The sequence below is a fragment of the Mastigoproctus giganteus genome, chromosome 7 (genome assembly GCF_048544385.1).
Source record: "Mastigoproctus giganteus isolate SK-2022 chromosome 7, ASM4854438v1, whole genome shotgun sequence".
Lineage (NCBI taxonomy): Eukaryota > Metazoa > Arthropoda > Arachnida > Uropygi > Thelyphonidae > Mastigoproctus > Mastigoproctus giganteus.
The window spans coordinates 162,788,249-162,813,846 of record NC_143581.1 but is presented as its reverse complement, the minus strand read 5'-3'; the positions used below and the strand labels follow the sequence as shown (position 1 = coordinate 162,813,846).

At 35.7% G+C, this 25,598-nt stretch overlaps 1 protein-coding gene across 1 annotated transcript in view; it reads left to right on the top strand.

Annotated features, from left to right (window-relative positions):
* LOC150083301 (uncharacterized) overlaps window positions 1–25,598 on the top strand; it is a 122,457-nt gene that overhangs the window by 45,098 nt on the left and 51,761 nt on the right. The window contains exon 3 of the mRNA XM_090378470.1: window positions 12,038–12,106. Coding sequence (XP_090234596.1) covers window positions 12,038–12,106 — 69 coding nt within the window. The remainder of the gene's footprint in view (window positions 1–12,037; window positions 12,107–25,598) is intronic.

The window sequence follows — 25,598 nt, the reverse complement described above, 5'->3', positions numbered from 1 at the left end:
TTAAGGGGCCCAATATTTTCTTCTGCGCCCGGGGCCTCAACCGACCTTAATCCGCTCCTGCTCTCAGCATTTCTTCAGCATGGTCTTGTATTTGTCTAACAAATTGTCAGATCATGTATGCTTAATGTCGTTAGTCCCCACACGAATAATAATATTCTCAATAATAGATAATATATTATAATATACACAATTTATTACAGACTTGTCTACAGAACTTCTTTAAACCCTGTTTTTTATGCTATTATGGTCTATGGAAATTTTGATGGCAATGTATGACCTACACCACAAAAATATCAAAAATATCACATATTTTTGTGGTGTAGGTTTATGTAATACTTGACTTACAGAAATCCGACTTTACGTAAGTTTTTGCCAGCCGGTGCAAACTGAAAAAAAAAAAAAAGGAAATGTATTTTGTATCCCTTAGGAATAAATTGAGTTTGAACAGGCTAAGAGTAGGAAACTTGCATTTTTTATTGTTCTTAATGTAAAAAATAAGCTTGAATACAGTATACAGTACTGTACAATATAAAATTACGTTGTAATTTCGCCTTTGATTTACGGATATCAAAAACAGTTTGTTTTTTTACGCCGTAAATTTCACAAACACGTGTTACTGAGATGCCTTGTTCTAATTTCTCAATTAGCTCTAATTTCTGTGCCACATTTAAATTTACACGCTTTCTTTTAACTCCTCTATCTTTTTTTTTTTTCTTGTTAGTTGTTGGCGCATCAGCTTTTATGGCCATAATGCACCTCCCAAAGTTTTTGCATTTTACTGTGATCCAAGCCTTCGGCGGGAATCGAACCTGCGACCTTTGGGTTGCCAGGCATGCACTTTACCTACTTGGCTAGCCCGGTCGGCAATTCCTCTATCACTTGATGCCATTTTAAATTGTAAGGATTGCAAAATTATTTAATAAATAATGTCACAATTCAGAAATCACCGAAACACTCTGTATACAACCTGACCATACGATAGGTTGAGGCAGACTGAGACTGAAACAAAGCAAGTCGGTAGACCTGCAGTTTAGTGTCCCAAGCCACATTCAGCTTGCAAGTCACCACCTGCTCTTATCTGTAATCTAGGAAAACAGCTAATTGAACAGTTTTCAGAAAGAATAAAAATCAGTTTCCTGAATTTGATTATAAAAATAGGTAATAATCAAAACAATACTGTAAATAGGTAATTATTATTAATTTTTAATTAATAATAACACTGAAGTTTTGTATAACCTAAAAAAAATAATATGGTTGAGATTAATATGTACATTACTGTATTATTATTTGCCCAATCCGTTAAATCCAAAATCTGTTATATCGGGGACCGTTAAATCAAGTGTTTACTGTATAGAGGGAAAAGAGACTCTTCTCCCATATACTGTTTTATTTAAAGTGACCAGATCTGTAGTATTCCAGTGCGGGACATTGATTTTTCACTCCCCCCCCCTCCTAAAAACACTATATACATATATATTTTTAAATTTTTTATTTATAAAAATATATTCACATACAAAATATAAATTAAATACATATACTTCTTTGAACTAAACTTATAAAATAAAATATCATACACTTAAAAAAAAAAAAATTATATCTATATATATATATTTTTTTCACATATATTGTTTTATTTCACAGAAATACCTATATTATATAGGTATTTCTATGAAATAATACTAAAAATACATCTTTTAACAATAAAAACAATAGAAATTAAATATATTTTTCCGTCGAGTGAATTTTTCTTAATAATTTTTCATTATTTGCTATTTCTTTGTAATATTCTTCACAAGAATTAGCAAAATTGCATTTAACTTGTAGTATTGCTTTCAGTATTTTTTCAATGTTAACTTGTAGTATCGCTTTCACCGTTTCTGTGTTCAGTTCTGACTTCCACAACTTATTTACTATTGAAAAAACTCTTTCCGTTGCACCATTGGTTCCCGGCAAACATAATGCAAATCCATTTATTCTTTCCAGATGCCTGCATGGTATATATCTTATGTCAAAATGTTTAAATATTTCAACCCACCTCATATTTGTTGGCATTCTTTAATCGTTCCATTCTTTTATTTTTAAAACATTTGCATATATATTTTTTAAATATGATATTTCTTGTCAAAAAGCCCACTTTCTTCATCATTTGCATCAATTAACTTAATTTTATCGTGATTCATGACATTAAAATCATGATTCATGATGTAGGTATGAAGGATATATGTCCAATCCGGGACAGTTTGCAATGTGGGGCAAACAACTTAAATCCGGCACTGTCTGGAATAATCTGGTCACTTTAGTTTTATTTAATGTTTTATTAAGTGTTCTGTAAAGTTAAAATCTTAGTAATCAATTGATGAGGAAATAACTATATTTACCATTCATTTTTATTAATCTCAGAAAAAGAAAAAATAATTTATGGAAAAAAAATTTAATGCACCTGAAATGTAACACACTGCTTATATTAACAAACTGTTTTAATCTTACACTTAGCATTAAACTATCAAAGAGATAATTGGAAAACAGTTTGCCAACACAGCTGGTCAACAATTAAGTTACATATAAGCAATTTGCCTGCATAATAAGCTGAATTTTCTAGTAATAATAAAGTTTTACATAGCCAAGTGATCAGGAGTGGGAGTTCAGTAGCACATGCTCTTTGAGTATACTGGGGTTCAAGCCCCTAACTGTTAATGATTGCTCTGCCAACTTACAGTGGACCAGCGTGGCAGATTATAGTCCATTTCCCTCAACATGAATCTTTGAGGAGACTTCCATCCTGCATTAGATTGATAATGGTTGCACTTTACCTTTTTACCTGTTTTACCAACACCAATTGTGAATGGATTTGGCAAATTTTTGTATGTGTGTCAAAACTGATGCAACAAACAGAATTGCTTGGCATAACTGACAAAACAAATATTTGGACAAATTCAGAAGTAAAAGAAAAAAAAAATAAACATAACCAGTTTCACCAATGAATAAAATACAGATAACCCTCGTATAACATGGTAGTTAGGTTCCTACAAAATCTCGTGTAGTGCGAAACCGTGTTATATGGGACTAAGAACCAGTGCAAAAAGGGGGTTACGTTCCAAAAGCTAACAAAAATACACCATTTTTTTTTTTTTATAACTATTGGAAACTTAATTTTTATTAAAAATAGTAATAACTGGGCAAACATCTTACAAACTGTGATTTATATATGTCAGATAATGTACATTCATCAAATGAGAACATCTTCACTGTCTGAACTTTCTTCTGTGCATCTAGATTTTATGTATCTTCTGCTCTCTTTAAAAAATCAGTAATCTGGGTTTGCTTGATTGATCTTTTAAATTTCATGGTATGGAGCTAAGCATTTTTGAAGCTCCCTTTTGAACTTTGTGCTCCTTTCATTCGAAGGAATCTGCATTCAAAAAATAAGATTCTAATTGCTCGGCTAAGTTTGACTTCCATATACTTTTTAGTGTAAAATTTGGAACTTCAAAATTTTCATCTGTGCCATTATCCTCTGAATTTATTTGTTTTACCTTCGATGCTATTTCCACATCCGCTTTGTCAGCCTCTTTTTCTAGCAGTGATTCTTGAACTTCTTCAGTAGTCATATCATCGAAACTGACTTATCAAGTTCTACTATCGCACCAATTCTGTTTTCTGCCAGTTCAGCCATATTTCCTGAATGAAACTCTTGACATACATTTTGCCAACACGTATTTAATGTTGATGATTTTACTTCTTTGAGTGATAAAGCTATGATTCCAAAACAGTTCAAAATTGAAAAATGTTTCCATGCCTCCGTCACTTCAATAGATTCAGAATCAGTATTTTCCAAAATCCATTGTAATGATTTTCTGATGTAATGAGTTTTAAAGGTAGATATAATGCCTTGTTCAAATGGCTGAATTAGAGAAGTTTGCATTACGTGGCAGGAACATTACTTGAACGTTTGGATGGCTTAAATCTTTTGAATATCCTAGCACATTATCCCAATAGTAATAAAATTTTGAAATCTAGATTTTTCTGCTTTAAATATTTTTCCACATCTGGCACAAAACAATTTAGAAACCATTCTTTAAATAAATCAGCAGTTACCCAAGCTTTTTTATTTGCTTTCCAATATACTGGTAACGTGTTTTTATTCACACCTTTCATTGCACGAGGATTAGAGGATCTATAAACTAGCATAGGTTTTATCATGTAACCTTCTGATGCGTTACTGCACATAAGTAATGTTATACGATCTTTTGATACCTTAAAACCCGGTGCAGTTTTCTCTTTTTTTGAAATAAACTTTCTGTTGGTCATTTTTTTCCACCAAAGTCTTTTCTCATCGGCATTGAAAACTTGATGTGGTGTGTATCCGTGCTCATCAATAATTTTTTGAAATCCCTCTGCATACTCCTCGGCAGCTTCATTATCAGCCAATGCACTTTCCCCTTGAATTCTTATGTTATGTAATGAGGAGCGATTTTAAATCGCTCAAACCCACCTTAACTGGCAAAAAACTCCAGGTTAACAGAAGATTCTCCATTTTCTTTTAAATGGTTATAAAATTTTGGTGCCTTTTGTTTAATTATATTGCTGTCTAATGCGATCTGATTTTTACTGCTAATGTCAATCCAAATACTGAGTGCTTTTTACATTTTCTCAATTATTGGTTCTCGGGGACAAACTGTCGTATTTGTGGAAATTAAAGATCCTTCAGCAACAGCAGTTCTAATTTTTTGTTCATTTTTCTTTATGGTCTGAATCGTTGCTTCATTTAAATTTAAACTTTTTGCAACGTATGATACCTTTTCCCCTTTTTTAAGACAAATCCAAAATTTGTATCTTTGACTCCAGAGAAATATTCTTTTTTCCTTAGGCTTAATTTAGAGCTGGAATTTAATTCACAACAAAGAAATTATTCCAATACGGTTTTTAAGAACAAAGTTTAGTAATACATACCTGGAAAAATTTATAAACGATCAAATAAAAATGAAAATAACCTTACAAAAATCTGCATGCTTCAAAGTCACAATTTTTTATGGTCTCAAACAAGCACTACTTCAATAGTACTGAACAAATTTTTTTCTTCATTTACATTTTATAAAGTTGATTCTCTTCTCTTGTATAATATTGGGTGATTTTAGTATATTTTTATAGTTTAATTATAAAAATATTCCGTCACCCCCACCATTTTTTTTTTTTTTTTTGAAAAACTACATATTTGATTCATTTGGGGGAAAAAACTACATAAATGTAACATCTCCCATAAATTTGCTTTGGAGAGTGTCAAGCATGCAGATTTTGATTAAATTAATATGATGCTAAAAGTCACTTAACCGTTCATTAAGTGAGTGTTCTGTAGTGCACTGATTGTTAAACTGGCGTGTCATATTTGGTCAGCCTGTTTTGGGGCTTTCTTACTGCCTTTTGTATATTAGTTTTAATCTGTTTCATTGGTAATCTTTCTTAATCTGTTTAATTGCTCTCTGTTGCCCTGCAGAAATTGTTTGCTGTTTAATGTTGCACGTAATTTCCCAAAAGTGTGTTAATAGTCCTGATTCATTTTGTTATGTGTAAAGAAATCTCAAAACAAGTGTTTAATCTATTGATTAAAAAGGAGTATCCATTATATTTCTGATGTAAAGTTGAAAGTCAGGATAAAAGCCAGACTCCCAAGTCATGTTGCAGTTCATGTGCTAGGTTACTGAGAGGAGATTTTCAGAGTTAGCATTCATTAATGCCATTCTGACAGTATGGGGAGAGTTGAGGTTCCATGTAAGTCATTGCTATTTTGTTTGATTCATATATCCTGCTTTGTGAGATTAAATTCCCCCCTTTTTTATCACATGGGGAAATTGCTGCTAACTGCAATAGGTTATGGTGTTAATGCTACCTGCATCAAAGCAGTTATTAAATAAACCAAATTAGATGAAACAGTGAAACTATGAAAGAAAAAAAAAAAAAAAATTTTTTTTTGAATTATTAAGCAAGAGCCCACAGCTAATAACATGAAAGCACAGCAGTAATGAATCCTGAAAAGTCAAACTGCTATGTGAAATAATGGAAGGAAACTATACTTATGCACCAGTCCAAAAGCAAGTACTAATACTTATATGAGAGGAATAATAATAACATGATAATATAGTTAGGGAAGGATGTTACTTCCCTGTTTTCCATTAAGATTATTACTACATTTAATACCACTCATATACCACGTGAAATTAATAATATAGTTTATTAAGCTATTCACCTAAACTACTATACATTAAGGTGACATTTCAGGCATCTTGCCGATACCCATCATCAGACCATGCTGCTGACAGACACCTCTTGCCGATGCTTCCAGAAACATCATTGTATGCACATCAGGCTTCTGGGAGCGTCAGTAAGAGGACTCTGTCAGCAGCATGGTCTGATGATGGATATTGGTAAGATGCCCAAAACATCACCTTAATGCAGTGGTTCTCAAACTTTTTAATGTGAAGACACCCTAAATCCATTATGAAAAATTCCCGGCAATCCCAGCACTGGGTGCATGTACACTGGCAGAATATTTTGTAAGGTGCTGCATGTGGAAGGGCAATGAGGGAATTTTTTTTTTGAAAAATGCATGAAAAAAAACATTTTGGCTTTTGGTACAGGATTTTTAAACAAAATTTTTTTTTAGGTACAGGATTTTTAAACAAAATTTTTTTTTATTTAAAAATTGCAAAATTTCTAAATCTCTAAGAATAATAAATTGTATGAAAAAATCTAAATTAAAGAAATAATATTCAATTGTTTTTTCATACTTATTTTAATGTTTTCAGAACAATAAGTACATTTTCTAATTTATATCCAAACTAAAATAATTCAAAAAAAAAATGCAAAATTATATTGAAATTTTATTAATTTTAGGAAAAAATGCTTATTACAATAAAAATATATTCTTAAAAAGAGAACAAAACATAAAACAATTAATGTGAATCATGTGCTTGATGCGATTTACATAGTTCATTCATTTAAATTTGGGTGTATTTTAGACAAACATACTCGCATTTCATTTTCAACCGACTTCAGTCTATCCCTCTTTTTAGTTTTGATATTAACAAGTGTAGAAAACCAAACCTGAGTTTGCACAAGTACGAGGTAGAAAATTGTACCAAAACTTGAAGTGCTCTGGCTCCTATGTTGGGATATTCCTTCTTAATTAATATCCAAAGGGATTCTTAATTAATATCCAAAAGGCAACGTATGGTCATTGCGAATTTGTATTAATTCCTCTTCTTCTTTAATATAGTAACTCCACTTTATTAGATGATTTCCCTTAACTCCATTTTATTAGATGTCATTTCAACAAACGGATTTCATATCCAGTCAAAACTGTCGATAGATATATCAGGAAAATAATGACAAATCTGTTCTTCTAGTGATGTTAAGTGTTCATGAATGAACTTCTTTATATTTTTATTTTTTGTTGCAGCTGTCTTTGAAAACATTTCCATGTTGGCTTCGTTAACTTTAATTTTCCAAAATTTTATTCTGTCTTTAAAAGTGGCAATTTTATCAGATTTTAATAATTTTTCATCTCTTCCTTGCATACTGGAATTTACATTATTCAATTGTTCAAATATATCTGTTATATAAGCGAATTTTGTACACCAAAAATCATTTTTTTACAATAAAATTCATGCTTGTTTTCTTGTTCAAAAAAAGTGAGTAGTCTATTTTTAATTTGTAAACACGACTCAATACTCATCCTTTGGACAGCCATCTGACAGTATGAAGAAGGTTCAAATGCGCAGATCCAAGTTCTTCACACAGTTTTGCAAACAAACATGATTTTAGAGGCCTGCTCTTAATATAATTAACCATCTTAATTATTTCATTTAGGACAGTTAGTAATTCCTCTCCTAGTATTTTTGTGATTAAAGCTTGTCGATGTAAAAAACAACAAGTAGATATGATATTCTTATTTTCTTTTTTGGCTAGTGATAGAAAACCCTTTAATGACCCAACCATGGACAGTGCCCCATCTGTGCATATTCCCACACATGATTCCCATGATACATCTATAGATTTTAAATATTCATTTAAAACATTAAAAGCATTTTTACCTGTCATGGTTTGTTCTAATTCTTTGCAACATAAAAATTGTTCTATTATTTTATCATTTTCAATAATACGAACAAATGCCAGTAGTTGGGCTTTACCTCCAATATCTGTAGATTCGTCTACTTGTAATGCAAATATAGATTCTTTCATTTTAGAAGAAACAATTTTTTTCAATATTATCTGACATATCGCAAATACGTCTGCACATCGTATCATCAGACATAGGAATTTTCTTTAATTCTTCTTCTATCCCAACCACTGCACAAATTACTGCACAGGCGGGGAGAATTACTTTCTCTGCAATAGTATGCGGTTTCATTTCTTTCACTATTATTTCTGCCACTAAATAACTGGCTCAGCAACTTTAAATTTTTTTATAAAACTAGCAATTTGTTTTTCTTGCGATTTTAGTAATCTTTTGAAGTAATCTGGTGTCTGATTAGAAAGGTTACTATGTTTTGTAGTGAAATGTCGCGATAATTTGCTTGGATTCATAGCGTCATTTGCTAATATTACTCCACAAACAATACACATAGGATTAGGTGCAAAACTATGACCACACCATATAAACCCCATTTATAAGTAACTGTCTTGATACATACAAGTTTTTTTCTTTTTTATAGTTGAACTTGTGCTTCAGTTTTTCTGCTGCTCTGTGAAGTATCTTCGTTGTATGCCACTATTTCTTGAATCAAATGTTCATTGCTATTTTGATTTTTTCTCTTTTTAATAAAGTTTTCCATGGCCACTGTTTTAAAGTATTTGAAATAGAAATATTAACTAAAACTTTAACGTGCAGAACATGCTCGACTATATGCACAAATAGGCACACTGATACACCAGAGAAGGATGCAAGCTAAGGGCTAAAATCTGCTAAGCGAATATGAGCGTTCCAGCTGCACTGTGCTTTTTCAAATACAGTGTACGCGATGGATAGCTCGGCTGTTCCGTATATGTAGGTGTATGTACATAAACACTGCGATGTAGTCAGCAATTATTTCATGACGACTTCTAATTTACACAGTTGCATGAAAATCAACGACCTTTTGTAGTGACAGCCACGATATAAGCCGATGCTAAATTTGATGTCGCTGCACCCACTTTGAGAACCACTGCCTTAATGTATAGTAGTTTAGGCGAATAGCTTAATAAACTATATTATTAGTTTCACATGGTATATGAGTTGGTATTAAATATAGCAATAATCTTGATAATAAAAGTTTTTAGGGAACTTTTGCATTTCTTTCATGGCCTGCTTATTATCAGAGAACCAATTGTGGATGCCCCGGTGCGAATGATTAAGGTAGCTCAAACGAAAAACAAGTGCTTAAATATGGTCATCCCTGTCTAAACAAGAAATAGCTCAAACAAACTAAAGGGTGAAAGGTAAAAATTGCCATCAACCAGAATTTACATATGAAATTTATATTTTGTCCATTTTTTCCCTTGGATTATAGTTTCATTGCATTATTCCTTATTGCAGTGGTGGAATCTAGAAGAAAGATACTAAGATAACTTAGTTGTGTAAATATCAGAAAGATTTGGTTTTATGTTTCTTTATGAGTAGAGAAATTCTAGAAAATTATGGTGATATTATGCTGGAAATCCTTTTTTAAAAATGGATTGCAAGTATGTTCTTATTTCTTTATTTATTTCACTTGTTGCACTTAGATTTTTTTTCTCGCAAATTGATGAATGTGCAAAGGTTTTAAGAGATATCTGCTGTGGAACATTGTTATCAGGGAAGGTGGAATCAAAATATGTTGGCCCACTGTTGTTGGAATAGATCATAGAAACTCCAGATATCAGTTATAGAAGATGGGAAACATTCTGTATTTATTATTATTATTATCAATTTCTTTCTCCGACAAGGAGAAATCCTGGGATATCCATTGGCTAGAAGAGTGTGAGTTACTATGTACATACATGTAAAATTATGATTTCTATTAGTAAATATAAAATTTACTAATAGAAATCATAATTTTACATGTATGTCAAAATTTTGTTTTCTATTAATAAATTTTATATTTTGACAACTTAGATTGACATTTAGAAAAATTAGAAGATATAGTTAAAAGGGATGTCAATTTAATGCAGTTTTGAGCTGAATAGATGTCCACTAAAGTTTCACGAGATGATAGTAGGCAAAGACCTGCTATTTGTAGGCATTGTCATTGCAAGAGTTTTTCCGGTTCAATTCTTAGTTGATTAAAGAGCTTAATTGTGTTTTCTGGAAAAAGATCGAGATGTATAAGGTCTTGAATGGGTTGAGCAAGCTGAATGCTGATGGGATTCTTCCTCTTGCTAAGAACCTGAGGGGGAACAGTTTCAAATTAGGAAAGATAGTTGTAGAATAGATTATGCTGAAATTTGCCTTTAGCCAGCGGGTAGTTGATTGGTGGAACAGGCTTCCATCTTTTGTTGTGGAAGCTAATAGCCTAAATAAATTTAAGGCCGAGCTCGACAGGCATTTGGAATGAATGGAGGGGTGAAATGGGAGGATTTTTTTTGTTTTTTTTTTTGGCTGATGCCGCATAAGCTTGCTTTCTTGCATCATATGCCTCTACTAATGCTAAAAAGCGACTGAGGCTGCCCAGGTTTTTAAGTTACTTTGGAGAGGATGTCTTGTATTAGCATTCCTGGGGGCTTCTTGATGAGAGTGAAACAAACCGTCAATTCTGGGAACATCTAATTTTCCTGTTAGCAGTTGGGCTAATGTGAATATGTTTCTTGTGTTTATTGTCTATTTCCAAGTAGAAATACTGAGATTGGAAAGTAGGATGGCTCTGAAAATAGTAAATGGGTGAATGATTCAAGATCCTGTTCAGCTATCTCAAGAGCCAGTATTCATTGCTGAGAAAAGCTTTCAGGATGGTCAGTGGGGCAGAGGACCAAATCTGTGAAGTGTACAGTGGGATGAGAAGTATACATTTCAGGATATACTTTTTAATGCAGTCTGGGTTTCTAATGGCAAATAACTCTTGTTTGGCAGCCCACAGCACCAAATACGTTTTTGCTTTGATGTAATCAAAGTTCTCAGAGGACGTTAGTCCCTCATCCCATTTTAGGCCAAGGTCTACGTACGATTTAAGCTTTTGTATATCACATTCGCTTACCAGTATAGTGATATTGTTCCTGCTCTTTTTCTTTTTATTTATCATCTGGGCAGATTTGCTTGGGTGTGAATGTAGTCCTATACAGTCGAGGTAATACTCCAGTTCGTTTATTGTGTTATTAGCTTGTTGATTTGTTTGCTTAACTTGTTGTTGATCTTGAGATCTGACAAATAATTTCAGGTCATCAGTATATGTTATAAAGTTATCTTTATGGGATGCAAAAAAAGGGTTCGAGAGCTGCAGAAAATAATACTGAGCAGAGAACCCCTCCTTGTGGCACTCCCTGCGAAAATGGTGTAATGAGCAATAAAATTGTCATGAGAGATTGAGGTGTCTTTTCTTCAGAATGTTACATAAAATCTTTGGTAGTAAGAATTTGTTCAAGAGCCATTATCGAGATATTGTCTTGATAACACAGATAGGAAGTCTTGATATTGTCTTGATAACGCAGAACGTCAAGGAAGATAATATCGAGCTGTTCCTTATTGTTAAGAGCTTTTTGCATCCAGTAAACGGTCTCAAGGAGATTTGTACCAGTTGATTTTCCAGTTAAAACAGAGTGCAGGTGCAGAAGGATGATAATATTTACTCCCTTACTAATTGCAGGAAAATATTATTCATATATAAGTTTTCAATTTTATTACCATTGCAAATGGTGGGGGATACAAAATTTTCAAGCTTAGTTTTAAATTTAGCACATTGGAATTTTCTAAAATTACTTATTTTTCTTTAAAAGAGATTTATTTTTTTCTTTTGTTTGTTTTTGTTTAATTGTCATTACTTCAAATAATATCAAATATGCCTATGTATGATTCTGATATTCACTTTATTTTTAGAAATTTAAGAAAATCAGCCAAGCATTTATATTATTAACAAATCGTGCTGAGAAGGAACAGTTGTCTATGGTAAGTACTAAATTTGTAACTCCTGTGTTATAATCTGATTTCACCATTTAGCATTTAAGTTCTACCTCTACAAAACAAAGTTTTTGCTTAGGATGCATTTTTTTATATATATTTAAGTGTAATTCTTTTATGTATAGTGTTCATCTACTTAACCCTTTCAGCAGTATGTACATGTATAGATGTATGTATCCACTCAGCAAATAATAGTAATACTAGTAACTGTGACAGAGGTAGCAATGTAAGATGAAAGTACAGAAACCATGAAATATTAATAATTAAGAAATCAAAGGACAAAGGCCAAGCAAAAGAAAAATTAAATAATTAAAAAAATAATTTTGAAGCTACTGAAGAGACTACCCGAAAATCCTAAAGTGCAAAATATCAAACATTACAAGAGAAAAATATATGCCAATTTGTACAAGAATCCTAAGCAATAGGAACAGAAATAGCAAAAGTAAATGAAAATAAAGCATATGAAATAAATTAATGACTTGGAAGGTAAAATATTAATGCCCATCATGGCTGAAATCTAAACACAAATTTTGCCTACTGCAGAGATAGAACCATTTGAAATAAGCCATGGTCTAAATACTGAAATATCGCATGTACAACATAGTAGTAATGGAAGAATGAAATAAGAAGGAATATTAGCCACCAATCCATACTCAACAGAAAACTGCTAGATCCATGACTGGCAAGAAGTATTTTGTGAACTAGACAACCAGGCTGTATATTGACTTGTTTGAATGGCAGCCTTTCAAATATGGATCGAGATATGAAACCACGATTCCACATCTTGATAGATTTTGTCAATGTGTAGATTTGAATTTGAAGTGATCTCATGAAGTCTAATGCCTGCAGGTTTGTGCTAAGAGGTTCATTTCTTTATAGCACAATCCATTGAGGTTCAAAGAGATATGGACAAATAAGGTGAGTTGGCAGGCTCCAAACTTTGGATGCATTGTTTACTACTAGCATTTTCCTTCTGAGATGCAATGGTGATTCATGAGCTTCTGGCATGGTCATAGACTGGAGAGCTATAGTCTAGACTTAATCTGATTAGAAATCAATAGACATTGAGAAGGCTAGGACATTTAATGCCAAAGTTTTTGGCAGCTATTGCTCAAAGAATATTCTTCTTTTCCAGAAAGTTGGTTTAGATTTTCTTTATATGTGCCAGAAATGTAAGTTTTTATAATCTGGTATTAGTGAATCGCGTGCTACTTTCAAACAGGATTATATGATCCTGTAGTTGAGGGTCTGGATATGGAATACTCTTTTTACAACTTCATTAACATAGGCTGTGAAAACACAATTAAAAATAAACGTGTCCCTCTCAATGTGAGCACCTTTATGTGGTGAGGGGACCTCCCAGTGATGCTAATCTGGAGGTCCGGTAGCATCACTGGGATCCAGCACTCGTAGCCTGTGTTCCATGCCATAGGAATTCAGCGCATTTGCCCTACACTTCAACCTGGGAAAGTTTAGAAAGAGGGATTCTGGTGGTTGAGGGGACCCACCTTCAATACACTACATTGGCTCCCATCCTTTGATAAGACAGGTAGTCCTGGGATGGCTCTCCCAGGATCAATTGGCTAGTGGGTTCACTTACAAGGGTTAACTGTGTCAATGCCATGACATTACCCTTGTGGTCTGAGGACAAGGTTCAGACTGGTAGATGTGCGGGTACATTGTCTGGATAGCCCTATCACCCCACTCCTGAGTGCATTTATCAGTTTGCTGGGTAGTGGACCTTCCATTTTCTTTACACTTTCTATTTTCTTTTATATATTAGATTAGATATCGATCAGTGTGTTTTGACAGGTGTGTCTTTTACTTAGAAAAGATTTGACTTACTCTGTCATACCTCTACATATTATGTAGAAAAGCATGAGTGGGGGCAGAGACCCCTAGTTAATAATTAAAAAATAATAATAAAATAAATAAATTTTGCATATTTAGCATTAGCATTAGCATTAACAAAGGCACATGATGCAAGAAAGCAATCTTATATAGCATCAGCCAAAAAAAAAAAAAAAAAACCCTTATTTCACCCATCCACTCACTCCAAATGTTTGTCAAGTTCTGCCTTGACTCTATTTAAGCTTTCAACTTCTACGACAGATGGAAGTTTGTTCCAGCAATCAACCACCTGCTGACTAAAGGCAAACTTCTGCACATCTATCCTACAACTGTCTTTCCTCAATTTGAATTTATGCTCTCTCAGGCGATTATTCTAAGCAAGAAGAAGAATCCCATCAGCATTGAGCATGCTCAAACCATTCAAGTTTTATACACCTCAATTAGATCACCTCGCAGGTGCCTAGTCTCCAGACACTGTAATTTTAAAAACTTAAGCCTTTCTTCGTAAGAGCAACCCTTTGTTCCATTCACTAATCATGTTGCCCTTCTCTACTCGTTCCAACAGCTCTACATCCTTCTTAAAATGAGGCCTCCAGAACTGTATACAGTACTCAAGGTGTGGTCTGACCATTGTCTTATACAAGGGGATAATCACCTCCTTATCCCTGCTAGGAAAATTCCTGTATATCATTGACAAGACACCACGATCTACTCTTGCAGACCGTCTGCACTGCTCAGAAAACTTCATATCTGCCTGCACAATTACCCCCGGGTCCTTTTCATTCTCTGTCAGTGTAGTACCACAGAGTTGATACGTTACTCTGGGATTACTGCTTCCCATATGTAGTACTTTACATTTGTCAATGTTAAACTTCATTTGCCACCTCTCAGCCCATCTGCTCAACTTTTCTAGATCCTGTTGCAGCAGTGTACTGTCATTAGTTTCATTAACAACCCTGCCAACCTTCGATTATCATCTGCAAACTTGGATATTAAGCTTGGTATATTATCATCAATATCATTTTTAAATACAGAAAATAATAATGGACCCAACACTGAACCCTGGGGAACTCCACTAATAACATTAGTCCACGAAGAGCAGTGTCCATTGATTACCACTCTCTGTCTTCTCCCACTCAACCATTCCTTTATCCATAGCAGCAATTTGCCTCCAGTGCCACACTGCTGCAATTTATGCAGCAGTCTTCCATGTGCAACAGTATCAAAGGCTTTTCTAAGATCCAAATATATGATATTAAAGTTACTCTTTGCATCCAGTTCCTTTGTGACTACATCATAGTATCCAATCAAATTAGTCAGATATGACTTCCCCTTAACAAACCCATGCTGTGTCCGAGCTATAACTGAAGTCTTGTCTAGATGATCCTGCAATGCTTCTTTAACCGGTGCCTCCATTAATTTCCCTGGAACAGAAGTTAAGCTAAGAGGTCTGTAATTACTTTTCTCCCTTTGATTCTCCTTTGTGGATTGGGGTCACATTTGCACATCTCCAGTCCATTGTTCTTCCCCTGAGTCCAGGGAAGCTCTCATAATTATGGCTAAGGGTTTGCTTACTTCCTTTTCCGTCTCCTTTAATATAACTGGATAGATCCCATCCACCCCAGGTGCCTTTCTTGTGTTTATATTCAACAATTTCTCCTCTACTTTACTCTCAGTTATTACAAGATTATCTAGCTTACTGCCAGAGTTGAATACACCTCTGGCATTCCCCTCCCTGAATAACTCCTCATGTGTGAATGTCGATGCGAAATATTCATTTAGTTTGTTAGCTACCTGATCAGGATCATCAACAGTTGAACCATCGATATCAAGTGGACCAATCTGATTCATCCCCTTCCTTCTAGAGTTTACATAAGTAAAGAACTCTTTGCTGTTTTTCTTTGCATCCTTTGCCAAAGATTTCTCGTAATCTGCCTTCGCCTGCCTAACCTCCTTTGTAACTTGGTTACAGACCAGCTTATATCTATCATAAACTTCTGTGTCACATGTTAATTTATATGTATCCCATGCATTTTTCTTCTCTGTCACATGTATAATTAGTTCATCTGACATCCATTTAGGCCTAAATCTTGAACAATATTTCTTTGTTGGTATGAAAAGCCTAGTAGTTTCCAAGATTAATTCTTTGAATGCTTCCCATTTTGAATTTGCTGTTGGTAACATCATCAGTTGTATCCACTGTATAGAATTTAAATACTGTCTGACCACCGTAGTCACCTTTATGAAAGCAAAAACCCTCCCCTTTACCCTTAATGGTAGTTACTTCTTTGAGTAAATCCCACTTCTTTGAGTAAATCCCACTTTGAGTAAATCCCATTTATAGCGTACACAACTTTTGTATCATTATAATTTTTCCATTTTTTTTTTCTTTCCAATTATTAATATACTGGCATAGACTAATAATCAAATAGACTGTGGAACACTTTATGTTGGCGGGATTTGCATAGAGGTAATGACGTCCACGAAAAAGTAGCAATGTAGTGATGTAATATGCTATTCGTATGCGCTTTAGCCTGGAGTACACGGATTGATAGACAGGGGGAAGCGAACCGATATCATAACTGAACTCACTTCCTTGTATAAATCTATTTTGATAATCATCAATATTTCTAAATATCTTTCTATACATTAAAATAATTTTCCTCCTAGTGATATTTATTCAGCCAATGGGAGAGGAGTTGTTGTTTGTTTGTTTGGGTTTTAGGAGCATTAGCAACTAAGGCCATATTGCTCCGGGGATATGCGGTGGTCATTCCGCATTCTCCGTATTTTGTGGTCACAGGCTTGAACCCCGGTCTAATCAAGAAGCGTGTGCTACGTACTGCTGCTCCTGCCCACCTGGCTATGGAGGTGCCTTGGGAGAAGAGAGATGCAGGTTACGTGGTAATACGTAACAAATACTAAAATATGTAACAGACGCTTGTTTTACTGTGGTAAAACAAGCTTCTGCTTAAGCGTGGTTGCATGCTATGTTTATCTAACATGACCACATGGTACCATTCTTGATTTCCATATGTAACGTATTTATTTCAATAAACTAAATGCAACAAGGCATAATATTTTAAGATTCTATATCTACACTGGTGTTCAAAGAAATTGCATCACCCCTTAAAATTGTAATTGTCGTCCTAATAACGTAAGTATATGGCAATATTTCTTACAGATTGCATCAGATAAGATTTACATATGAAGGTGGTGACGTAATATTGCATCAGCTGTTTTTCAGCTATATAAACACTTTCTGCAAGAGTTGCTGTCGTTCCTTGCTTGTGTCAGGATGGCGAGTTACGTGCAGTTGACGCCACAGAGAAAGAGTGCTATTGTTGCTTTACATGAGGAAGGATGTTTTTCCCATCATATTGCTTATAGAGTGTCTTGTAATCAGTCGACAGTGAGTAGATTACTTTCCAAACTCAAGAATACTGGTTCTGCTGATAGGAAAAAAGGAACTAGACGCAAATGAGTCTCTACGCCAAAACAGGACCGCGTTTTGAAGCGCTTATGCCTTAAAAACCGTAAAGCTTCTTCGCCTGAGCTGAAAAGAGAATGGGAAGAACCTGTACTATAGCTAGAGCTTTTGCTGCCTGGAGCGGTACCTGAATATACCACCCCTCTCAATACACACCAAAAATACTACAAAAAGTCAAAACAACATATAGGGAAATAAATTAAAACAACACTGTTTATTTTTGAAGTAAAACTTTAATTCCAACATTCTAAATGTTATTTTTCTTGCTTTTCTGTTCATTAAGTAATAGAAATTACTAAGTTAACATAAATAAAAGAATCATCGAAAAATAAAATTGTGTCTCACATGAAAAGTGCCTCCCCCAAAAAAGTGCCGCCCGGGGTGAACCGCCACCTCTGCCCTCCCTTAGCTATGCCACTGGGGAGAACATACAGGAGTGGTAGCAAGTGCAGTAACAGTCAGAAGATGCCTCTTCAAAAATGGACTTGTAGCCCGTTGTCCTAAGAAGAAGCCCCTCCTCACAAAAAATTAAAAAGGCCCGATTAATTTGGTGTAAGAAGCATGTCAAATGGATCCCCAAGCAGTGGAAGTCAGTTATTTTCCCGTATGAGAAAAAATTCAACTTACATGGCTCTGATGGGAGACAAACAATTCGCCATAGATGTGGTGAAGAATCTCATCCAGACTGTATGGTGTCTACAGTGAAATTCCCTACCAGCCAAATGATATGGGGGTGCATTTCGTATTAGTTGCAGGTTATAAAAGGTTCTGTAAATGCCAGTGGATACCTGGCTATATTGGAAGGCAAATTGCTGCCTTCCAATATAGCCATTAGAGACTATTTTAACCTGCCAAGTAACTGCATCTTTCAGGACGACTCTGCTCCTTGTCATCGGGCAAAATGTGTAAGTAGGCACTTCTGTAGTTACTTTAGCTTCATTTCTGCATTAGAAGTTCGACAGTAATGTGTTTACATTTGTTACAGGTGAAAAAAATGGTTGGAAGAACGATCCATTACAACTGTTAGCTGGCCAGGAAACAGCCCGACTGGACCTGAATCCTATAGAGAACTGTTGGCATCATGTGGAATCTGCAGTTGCCAGAAAGAAACCAAAGACTCTTTGTGAACTTCAGGAAGCCATAATTCACGTTTGGAACCACAAACTATCAGTTGATTATCTTAAGAAATTGATCTTGTCAATGCCTTGACGGTGTGCTGTTGTCATCAGTGCCAGAGGCGGTTCAACTAAATATTAGTTTGCACCTGGTGAACTTTCTGATGGTAAACTGAAGCAAATTGAGGGCTTCTGATAACGTTTCAGCCATAATTGTCGTGTTTACCAAAACTTTTGTATAAAGGGTGCAAATGCACATTTGGGAATATTTTGAGAGCATGTGCCAAATATTATTTAGCTTTTTTTGCCTTAACTATTAATAAATATCTTTTGTTTATATTTCTATTTGTGATGCTAGTCATTAATGTAACATACCATCGCGAAAAAGGGTTAGAAATGTGAAATTCCTAGGTGATGCACTTTCTTTGAACACCAGTGTATATAATATTGGCGTAGATACACCATAGACAACTCTTAAAGAAAAACTACGATCGTAGTGTGAAAGGCATCATTTCATCTGTTTCTCATATTATGCTCATCCTTCACAACTAGTTACCATGTATTGCACTACCTCGAATAAGTAACGCTTCACTAATAGAGAAGATTATTGTCACTTATCAGTGGGCACCACCACCCAGATGGCACCGTTTCAAAACTAGTTGGCTTTTCATTGGTGGATGCCTTTCACACTACGATCGTAGTTTTTCTTTAAGAGTTGTCTATGGTGTATCTACACCGATATTATATAGATATAGTAACGTATTTATGTAATCTTAGCTGCAGAAGAGATACAGTCGAAAGCTTCTGTAAGTATTTTATTTATCAAAAGAAGCGAGCACAGCAAGCAGGGGGCGAAGCCCCCCTTGTTATTATTAAAATAAATGACCATGGATTTGTGATTGAGAAAAGGAACTTTAAAATGAGAAGCAAGTACTTCTAATATTGCAACTGTGGTTGATGAAAACGAACACAATATTGTTACCCTTCAAAGTGAGGATGAACAATTGCAGGGAATTTTGTTCCCCAAATATCTGAAGTGAAAAAATAGAAACCAACTAATAAAAGACCAAAACAAAAGTATGATGACAATTATTTGAATTTCGGCTTTACATGTGTTGGAAATAAAGATACTACTGATGCACAGTGCATCATATGTAATAAAATATTAGCCAACTGTTCTTTGGCTCCCGCTAAACTTGTGTTCCGTAAATATAGTGTGATATGAAAAGTGTTCCGTGACTTAAAAAGTTTGGGAAACGCTGTTCTAGACTTTAAATAAGTAAAGAGCTCTTTGCATTCTTTGCCAAAGATTTTTCATAATCTGCCTTTGCCTGCCTAACCTCCTTTGTGACTTGATTACAAACTAGCTTATATCTGCCATAAGCTTCTGTGTCGCCTGCCTGATAATTTATATGCATCCCATGCATTTTTCTTCTCTGCCACGAGCCTCATTAATTCAGCTGACATCCACTTAAGCCAAAACCTTAAACAGTATTTCTTAGTTGGTATGAAAAGCCTAGTAGCCTCCAAGATTAAGTCCCCGAAGGCTTCTCATTTAGAATTCAGTGTTGGCATTCGAGGTGAGCGGACGCGCTTAGTCAGGGCTCCTCAGTTAAGTGGTTTACTTTTGGATAGTGCTTTTAAATATTTGATTTATTTAGATATTGTTGGATTATTTTGTTATAGGTTTTCCTGTAAAAGTTTGATTTTAATAATATTATAGATATAATTTTTTAAAGTTAACTTTCATTGATATTTATTTAATTTTATAATGGTAGTTACGAGATCTGCCTTAAACACGTCACAGGGTATCGTGACTCACACGGAAATAGCCGATGGCGATTTACGGGTGAGTAATGATTTAATCTGTTGTGGAACCTGTGGAATGTTTTCCAAGGTCGACCTGGTGACTAATCCTACCTCACCTGGGGATTCTTTTCTTTGTGATCGATGTAAGGAGTGCACCGATCTTAAATTACAATTTGGTGCACTGATGGAACAATTTGAGTCCCTGAAAAAACGGGTGCTTGCCCTCGAGAATAATGCATCTGGGAGCTCGTCAGGGACTCAAGACTCCAGAAATCTGCCAAGTGATGCACACCCGATTCGAGCCTCAAAACAGAAAATCCAAGTGCAAACTACTCTGTTTAAAAAGGACATTGTTTTATTAGGAGACTCCATTGTCAGGGAAACGGGGAATATTTTTTGTAATAAGGATGGGTGGAGTAGAACCAGGGTATGTCTGCCGGGAGCAACTATTGATGATGTCACCAACAGATTGTCAGATTTTAAAGGGGGTAAAGAGAATATTATTATTCATGTGGGGACTAATGATATTAAACGTGCACGATCTGACGATTTGTTGGAAAAATACAGGACCATGCTGAGGAAATGTCGCGAGCTAGGCCATAATGTCTACGTGTCTGCAATTCTGCCCAGACACGATAGGAGGGATTATATGTTAAGAGCCTTGTGGATTAACTCAAGACTTGAAGGAATCTGCAAGGCTTTAGGGGGAAATTTCTATCAGCATGGCCCACACTTGTAGGTAGAAGGAATTTGTTTTGTAGAGACGGGATACACTTAAACGAAGGTGGTGCAAAAGTTTTTGCTAGTATTATTGAGGATACCTTAAAGGTTCAGGGAAACTGCTAGTTAGGGGGGATGTGGGTAATACTGACACGCGTTTATCTGATAATATTGGTCAAAGTAACTCTTGCAGATACCTTAAGAGTTCTTATCTGTTACCCCAACTGGACGTATTATCTAGATGTTCTGGGGGCAGACACGTTTCACGTGAGCGGGTAGCTAATATCAGGGAAGAGAGCCTAAAAAACTTCAAGTGTTGTGTTAGGGTTGTTAAATATACAAGAACAGTAAATCTTAATTGTTTATACAGTAATGTTAGAAGTGTTGTCAATAAAATGAGCGAATTCAAACTGCTGGTTAAAACAAGTAACGCGGACATAATAGGGCTTACAGAGACGTGGTGCCACCCGGAAATTGGGGATGATGAGTTTAAGTACGGCTTGTATAATGTATTTAGGAAGGATAGGGTAGATAGAAGGGGTGGTGGGGTAATGCTTCTTATCAGAAGCAGCCTGAGTGTGACGATAGCTTTCCCGGATTCAGATATTTCACATGCTAGTATAGAGTCTGTATGGTGTGAGATAGTTGGAAACAACGGTATAATGCGAGTAGGAGTAATCTACAGACCAGGTGATTGTGAAGATTATGACAAAAGCCTTTACATGCAAATGGAATGGGCAAGTAAGCGTCAATGCCTTATTATGGGTGATTTCAATTTGCCTCTAATTGATTGGAGTAAATGGGAAGGAAACTCGACATGGGGAACAAAATTTTTAAATCAACTAGATGACTGTTATTTGTATCAACATGTCAGGGAAAGTACTAGAGAAAAGAATATCCTAGACCTCATCATCACCCATGAATCAGATGACATAACAGGGCTGACAGTAGAGGAACCAGGGCGCCTCCATAGCCAGGTGGGAAGGAGCAGCAGTGCATAGCACACACTTCTTGATTAGACCGGGGTTCGAGCCCGTCACTACCAAATACGGAGGATGCGGAAAGGTCAGGAAATGACCACCGCATATCCCGGAGCAATATGGCCTTAGTTGCTAATGCTCCTAAAAACCAAATAACAAACAGTAGAGGAACCAGTAGCAGGAAGTGATCACGGAGTTCTATGGTGGATGATGAAGAGAGAGGTAGCAGTAGTAAAAGGCAAAGGAATGGGTTATAATTTCAGAAAAGGAAATTACGATGCCTTAAGGTGCTACATGGCCTCTATTAACTGGGTAGATATTGCTTAGAGAAAGAATACAGTGGAACTGTGGTATGCTTTTAAAGCATTAATCACACATGCCTTGAATGCGTATATACCATTAAAAAAATACTCCATGAGGAGGGTTCCAAGTTGGATGAATAGTGAAGTCACCACATTACTTGAGCAGAAAAAGGTGGCATGGAAAGGTTACAGAGCAATAAAAAGTACTGAAGCCTATAACAGCTACAAGGTGATGTGTAATAGAGCCACAGAAAAGGTTCGACAGGCAAAGGCAGTTTATGAGAAATCACTAGCAAACAGAGCAAAGAGGGGGGGATAAAGAATTCTTCACATATATAAATGCCAAGAAGAGCAGCACAAACCAGATCGGACCTTTACGTAAGGGAAAGGGGATAGTATTAAATACACCAGCTGCCGTTGCAGATGAACTCAACAGTTATTTTGCATCGAAATTTACAAATGAAAAACCTTTTGTGGCAATGGGAAATTGTGGGAGCGAAGTTAAAAAATATGTAATTAATGATATTGAAATTTCGCAAGATTATTTAATGAAAAAACTTTCGAGCCTGCAGACCAGTAAGACTCCTGGAGCTGATGGAATATACCCTATAATCTTAAGGGAGGTGGCAAGCGAGTGCATTGAACCATTAAGGCTAATTATGCGAGCATCGCTAGACTCTGGGGAGATTCCCTTGGATTAGAAAAGTGCAGATGTATCTCCCATACATAAGGGTGGCTCTAAAAGTGAAGTTGGAAATTATTGACCTGTCAGTCTGACTTCAGTAGTAGGGAAAATCATGGAGGCAATGATCAAGGGTGGAATTCAGGATCATTTGGATTGAATTGAAATTCTCAAGGATACTCAGCATGGTTTTGTAAAGGGAAAATCATGTTTAACAAATCTGGTTCGCTATTTCGAAAGGGTCACTCACGAACTGGATTTAGGGAATAATTTCGACATTGTTTATTTAGATTTCAGCAAAGCTTTTGACTCAGTCCCACATGAGCGGTTGCTTTATAAGCTGGAACAGGTTGGAATCACTGGGAAAATCCTTAGATGGATAGAAGGATGGCTTCAGGGCAGGAGGCAGAGGGTTGTGATAAATGGCTATTCCTCAGATTGGGTTGATGTAAGAAGTGGGGTTCCCCAAGGATCAGTATTAGGACCACTGTTGTTTTTAATTTTCATAAACGACATTGATGAAGGGATAGAGGGCGTGATGTCTAAATTTGCAGATGATATTAAAATTGGTAGAGTAGTTAATGATCACTGTCAAGCTGGGCTTCTTCAGAGAGACCTAGATAGACTTCAGGAATGGTCAGAAAAATGGCAGCTATGCTTTAATCCAACAAAGTGTAAGGTATTACGCCTGGGAAACAGTAATCCCAAAATAACTTATTCACTTGGTGGAGTTCAACTAAACCCAGTACTGGAGGAAAGGGACTTGAGTGTTACTATACGGTCAGACATGAAATTCTCTGAGCATTGTAAACAGGTTGCAAGGAAGGCCCATGGTGTCCTATCGATGATCTATCGAACTTTTGCAAGTAGAGATAGGGACGTGATAATCCCATTATATAAGATTATGTTAGACCACACTTGGAATACTGTGTTCAAGTATGGAGACCGCATCTAAAGTAAGACATCGAGCTTCTTGAAAGGGTGCAAAGACGGGTAACTCATCTGGTGAAATCGGCAAAAGGGCGTCCTTATGAAGAAAGACTTCTAATATGTGGGTTGCAGAGTTTGGAAACTAGACACCTTAGAGGAGATTTGATTGAGGTATTTAAGGCTGTGAGAGGCATCAGTAAAATGAATGAGGACGAAATTTTCAAGATTATAAATGATGCTAGAACTAGGGGACATAAATTCAAGTTACGGGAGGAAATGTTTAGATTGGACTGCAGGAAGTTTTATTTTAGCCAGCGAGTTATAAATTACTGGACTAAGTTGCCTTCATGGGTGGTAGAAGCTGACAGTTTGGGGAAATTCAAAGGTCATCTGGATAGTACTTTCAGGTAAGGGAAGCGCATAGGATGATAGGTTTAATTTCCTTTTTTTTTTATTAATTATTATTATTATTATTATTTTTTTTTGTTTTTATCATTGTTTTGTTCGGATTTTTTTTTTTTTTTTTTTGGCTGGTGCAGCATAAGCCATAGGTTTTCTTGCACCATGCGGCCATTACTAATACTAATACTAATTCACCGTTGGTAACGTCATCAGTTGAACGCACTATATAGAATTTAAAAACTGCCTGAGGCCACTGTAGTCACCTTTACGAAAGCAAAAACCCTTCCCTTTACCCTTGATGATAGTTACATCTTTAAATAAATCCCACATCAGTACATTGTAATCACTGTCACTTAGTTCTTAACTGTCACACTGTCACAAATTCTTAATGCATGAATAATCACTGCTGATAATCAGATCAAGAGTATTACTCTCTCTGGTTGCTCTTCAAACATTTTGCTGTAGAAAACAATCCTCCAATAAATCCACAAAAGTCTTGCTAGCATGTGAGTGGCCAAGCGCAAGTTCCAGTCAATATCTGGAAAAGTTAAAATTCTCCATTACAAGACATTATTATTATTATTATTATTATTATTATTATTATTATTATTAGCCACATGGTACAAGGAAGCCTGAGGCTTATGCTGCACCAGCCAAAAAAAAAATAAATTCCTGAGTTACCCGTGTGTGTGTGTGTGTGTGTGTGTGTGTGTGTGTGTGTGTGTGTGTGTGTGTGTGTGAGAGAGAGAGAGAGAGAGAAGTAGAAAGGCATCACCAAGAAAGAGAAGAATGATGATATCCAGCTCAGGACCCTGGGTTTGCCAAGCCCATACTCACCAGATGTGAGCCCCCGGGGTGATTCTGATTTACTGGCCCACTCTGTTTCTCTGTATAACTGTTGATTGAACACATCAAAGTCAGTAGGCCTATAACACACTCCTCTCATTTTCCCTCTCCCAGTGGCGGCTCCGTAGCCAGGTGGGAAGGAGCAGCAGCGTAGCACACGCTTCTTGATTAGACCGGGGTTTCAGCCCGTCACCACCAAATATGGAGAATGCGGAAAGGTCAAGAGAATGACCATCGCATATCCAGGAGCAATATGGCCTTAGTTGCTAATGCTCCTAAAAAAAAAAAAAAAAAAAAAAAAAAACCCAAAAACCCTTTCCCACTGTTTATGTCACACCAAACAGACTCAGCGT